The 5015-nt window shown below is 47.9% G+C and overlaps 1 protein-coding gene across 1 annotated transcript; it reads left to right on the top strand.

The window, feature by feature from the left end:
• Positions 1-2066: 2066 nt before the first annotated feature.
• Positions 2067-3562, top strand: LOC311236331 (eukaryotic translation initiation factor 2 subunit 3-like; the record flags this gene model as incomplete). Its single annotated transcript, XM_084338405.1, has 1 exon — positions 2067-3562. One exon carries the CDS (start codon positions 2067-2069, stop codon positions 3483-3485), a length of 1419 nt encoding a protein of 472 aa, XP_084194531.1. The 3' UTR covers positions 3486-3562.
• Positions 3563-5015: the final 1453 nt, after the last annotated feature.

Below are 5015 nucleotides of genomic sequence, written 5' to 3'. Positions count from 1 at the left end.
CGGAGTTCCTTCCGCTCCCGGGATATTGTGGTTCAGGCGTTTCGTCCTCCTCCTCACACTGGTGAGTTAGATGCGGGCCTTCACCTGTCATGTCCAGTCCGTGCTTGGGGATTTACCTCAGCCGTACTCAGGATTTCAGGGTTACCGACCAGCTTTTTGTCTGTTACGGTAAGGCTTGTGCTGGTAAGGCACTGTCGGAGCAGCGCCTGTCCCATTGGTTGTGCGAGGGTGTTACCCTCTGCTACACGCTGGCTGGGCAGGATCCCCCTGGGGGCGTCAGGGCGCACTCCACTCGTTGGGTGGCTGCCTCTGCCGCTCTCCTGGGTGGGGCCTCGGTGGAGGCCATCTGTGCTGCAGCTTCATGGTCCTCCCCGGGCTCCTTTGTAAGGTTTTTCCTCATGGACATGACCGGGGGTTCTGTCTCCCAGGCGGTTCTGGGGTTTGTGGCCTTTCCTGCTTCCCGTCCTTTGGTCGGGTAGCAGGAGTGTATGGGTATGGGCCGCAGTGTGTTGGGTCACACGTGGTTCCGCCTGTACGGTGTGTTCAAGGGGTTCTGGCTCCCTCTTGTTCGCATTCAGGTGGAGTTGACTGCGCCCCCCCTTCGTTAGGAAGGATGGGGTGACAGGGCTCCCCGCACCCCTTGATGTGGGCTTACGGGTCCTCAGGGGGTACATCTGTCGGGTCTCGCGCCCGCTCTTCCCCATTATCTCGTAAGGCTCAGAGCGGGACGCGATGCAATACGAAATATAACGATAGGTTATGTAGATAACCTAGTTATATTAGTATTGGCTAAGCGTCCCGCTCTGCGCGCCCTGAGTTCCCTCTTGAGGGATCTTTTCCTGGGACGGGTTTTGGCGAGGAAGGGTGTTTCATGACCAGGGTCATGGTTATATGGGCGGTGCCACCATAAGGGGCGGGGCCCCATACAGGTGGGGTGCATGTGTTTTTGTTCGTGGGAGATACATTAGGTATCACAGGAGATAGGAGTATCTCGTAAGGCTCAGAGCGGGACGCTTAGCCAATACTAATATAACTAGGTTATCTACATAACCTATCGTTACAGTTACAGTGCTGGCAAACTGGGTATAATGATGGGCACAATGCCCGGCGCCCAATGTGTTAAAACTCATAAACAAGTCTTGAGCAAGACAAGTTAGTCTGTTAGGTTATGAAAGCCAGTGAGTATTGTATGACTCAGACTTCAGCAATAATCATGACTCATGAGCATTAACACACATGGCATGGTAGAATACCATAAACATATTTCTTGATGTTTCCTTTTTTTAAGTAAGTAAAGAGGCCTATGTTCATATCGGTGAGCACAATTTGTAACACAAAAAGAGACGTGTAGCCTATTTATTTATTTAATATTTTATTTATTAATTTTATTATTATTATTTTATTTGTTGCCATGCCTAAAATCATAGTCAAGCATAGGGCTAAAACATTTTCATAAACAATAATATAATTTTTTGTTATATGGTTATAATAAAAGCTTTTCTATACATTTGTCTGATTGATTGATTGAAAACTTTTATTAACAGATTGCAGAATGGGTACAATACAGTACAGCTCAATACAACAACAGTGGACTGGAGGATGAAGACCAGAAAAAGACTTTCGGCTTTTTTACATAAGGGTCCTCCATTTTCAATTAATCAAAACATTTAGAGACGTACAAATATACAGTAGTTTCATACTACTGTAAATAAATTATTTATTTTTTATAATTTTTTTTATATTTTTTATATTTTTTTGCCACAAATATCGGTATGGGCCGATTGTGTTAGTTGAACAATCGGTATCGGCGGCAAATTTTCATATCGGTGCATCCCTAGTCATAATAGAACATTCTAGAACATTTGTGATGTCGCAGTATGATGTCATAATCAAACATTCTAGAACATTTGTGATGTCACAGTATGATGTCATAATCAAACATTCTACAACATTTGTGTATCTATATATATTCAACAATTCTCTCTCATTGTGCATCTTGAAACAGTGCTGAGCAGTACTGAACAGATAGACTAAACAACATAGATTGAAGCCTTTTTTCGTTCAAGATGGCGGGTGATGAGTCTGGAATAACGCTGGGTCAGCCTCATCTCTCCAGACAAGATCTAAGTTCATTGGATGTGTCTACTCTGACCCCCCTTTCTCAAGAGATCATCAGCAGACAGGCCACCATCAACATTGGCACCATTGGTCATGTGGCCCATGGCAAGTCCACAGTGGTAAAGGCCATCTCGGGCGTGCACACTGTTCGATTCAAGAACGAGCTGGTGAGGAATATTACCATCAAGCTAGGCTATGCCAACGCCAAGGTGTATAAGCTGGACGACCCCAGCTGTCCCAGGCCAGAATGCTACCGGTCGTGTGGCAGCAGCGCCCCCGATGAGTTCCCCACAGACATCCCCGGCACCAAGGGCAACTTCAAGCTGGTCAGACATGTCTCGTTTGTGGATTGTCCCGGTCACGACGTCTTGATGGCCACCATGTTGAACGGAGCCGCTGTCATGGACGCTGCCCTCCTGGTGATCACGGGGAACGAGTCGTGTCCTCAGCCCCAGACGTCGGAGCATTTGGCAGCCATAGAGATCATGAAGCTGAAGCACATTCTGATCCTTCAGAACAAGATCGACCTGGTCAACGAGAGCCAGGCCAAAGAGCAGTACGAGCAGATCCTCGCCTTCGTTCAGGGGACGGTGGCCGAGGGCGCTCCTATCATTCCTATCTCTGCCCAGCTGAAGTACAACATCGAGGCGGTGTGCGAGTACATCGTCAAGAAGATCCCAGTGCCCATCAGAGACTTCGTCTCCGAGCCCAGACTCATCGTGATCAGATCGTTTGATGTGAACAAGCCGGGTTGTGAAGTGGACGACCTTAAAGGTGGTGTGGCAGGAGGCAGTATTCTGAAGGGTGTGCTCAAGGTGGGCCAGGAGCTGGAGGTGCGTCCTGGCATTGTGTCCAAAGACCAGGAAGGAAAGCTGATGTGCAAACCCATCTTCTCCAAGATCGTCTCCCTGTTTGCCGAACACAACGACCTGCAGTACGCTGCCCCAGGAGGCCTTATCGGTGTGGGAACTAAAATCGATCCCACACTGTGCCGAGCGGATGGTCTGGTGGGCCAGGTGCTGGGTGCAGTCGGAACGCTGCCAGAGATCTTCACGGAGTTGGAAATCTCCTACTTCCTGCTCAGGAGGCTACTGGGAGTCCGCACGGAAGGAGACAAGAAGGCTGCGAAGGTCAGGAAGCTGTCGAAGAACGAAGTGTTGATGGTGAACATTGGTTCTCTCTCAACGGGCGGCCGTGTCAGTGCAGTGAAGGCTGATCTGGCCAAGATAGTGCTGACCAACCCTGTCTGCACGGAGGTCGCAGAGAAGATCGCACTCAGCCGTCGTGTGGACCAACATTGGCGTCTGATTGGCTGGGGCCAGATCAGGAGGGGCGTGACCATCACGCCCACAGTGGACGATGACTGAAGAACGAACCGGGAAGTTTGTCACTATGGCGACGACGCTCCCATCAACCGGGAAAACACACCCATCACACTGTTTTTCATACATCAGGAAGGACGGAGGGGGAAAGAAGGAAACGAAAGAGGAGACGTCTCGGTAGTTACAAGATGCTTCCTCGCTCTGTCCCCTCTCCTTCCTCTGCACTCTTCCACATAGGACAGGTGAAAGCAAGCAGATTTGGCTTCAGCCAGCCATACATATTACTGTCACCTGCCCTTTATTTGACTGCAGAGGAGGAACTGGAGATGGGGAGACGAGGCCCCTTTAGACTATTAACACTTTGGCTGCCATGGGTTAAATTCATTATCAACCGTAGGTTGCCGGCTCTATTTGTCTATAGAGAAAGTCCCCTTCTTTGCAGGGCTATAACTTTTTAAATTCTATTGCTACATTGCCATTATTAGGGCCCATTCAAAGTCCTATATGTATTGTTCATTGTGTAGCAACATTAAACTTTTTCATTCACATATTCATAGTAAAGTATGGTCTAATGTATAAGTATGTTTTCATCTCTTTCTGCAGCTTTCTCCAGAACGTGATCTATAGCCCCAAATACATTATATTGATGATGCAATACAGTTTTATGGCAATCAGCGCGATATAAAAAATTCCAACTAGACGTACTTCTAGAAGTTACTACACGTCATCTGATGTTGACCGGATGGGCGAGGGGGCGTTTATAATTCCGTGGGCAGCGTTATACCAATCATCTAATGTGGGTCAAATGTTGATAATAGCAGTTAGTATCGAAGACGGTAACTTTACACGCTAAAACTCACCCCAGTCTCCGTGCGCCGTTGGGCGATCATCGTAGAGTAGAAATTTTATCATTATGGGATGTAGATTTACCCGGTCCATCTCCAGCTTGTATAATGGTATATACGTCCAAATCATGTTGTTTATCGAGTTATTGGCAATTGCTATGTAGTGTGACGAGCCAGAGTCCCGGGACATGTACCGAGTGGCCGGAAGTAATACGGCCGTCCAGCACAACCTCTACGGCACTTCCTGTTAAGCGATTGCGCCGATCGGCCACCAGATGGCGCTCCTGAACCGCCAGAGAGCTCAGTGGGTCCTCCTGGTGGATCTCAGGCCAGCGGAGGGGACATATGAATCCGATCCCAGATTTTTGAAATATTGATATTAAAGACGCTGTAAAGCGTCTTCGGCAACTTGAGCATGGCCGGGAATTACGTGTTTAAGCGTTTCCCGGCACCCAAAGTGTTAAGATTTATTCCAAAGGGGGGGGGGGGGGGGTATAAGGGCAACTCAATGCCAAGCGTCTTTCAAAGGAGGACTAGGGGCTTATTAATTTGTTTGCAATCCTCACACGACATTTAGAAATAAAAAAGCATACATGCAGAGCGTACAGACTCATCAGTATCGAGGGGGAATTTTATGCCTATTCTATGTTGGATATTTTTTACTTGATGAGCGTTGATTTGTGTTGCAGCCTTCTGAATAAGCACCTGGTCTGGTTTCTAAATGCCACAG

This window comes from Notolepis coatsorum (assembly GCF_963971535.1).
Source record: "Notolepis coatsorum genome assembly, contig: SUPER_10_unloc_2, whole genome shotgun sequence".
In the NCBI taxonomy this organism is placed as follows: domain Eukaryota; kingdom Metazoa; phylum Chordata; class Actinopteri; order Aulopiformes; family Paralepididae; genus Notolepis; species Notolepis coatsorum.
Note: the sequence above shows the minus strand (reverse complement) of the source record. Positions and strands in the feature narration are given on the sequence as shown.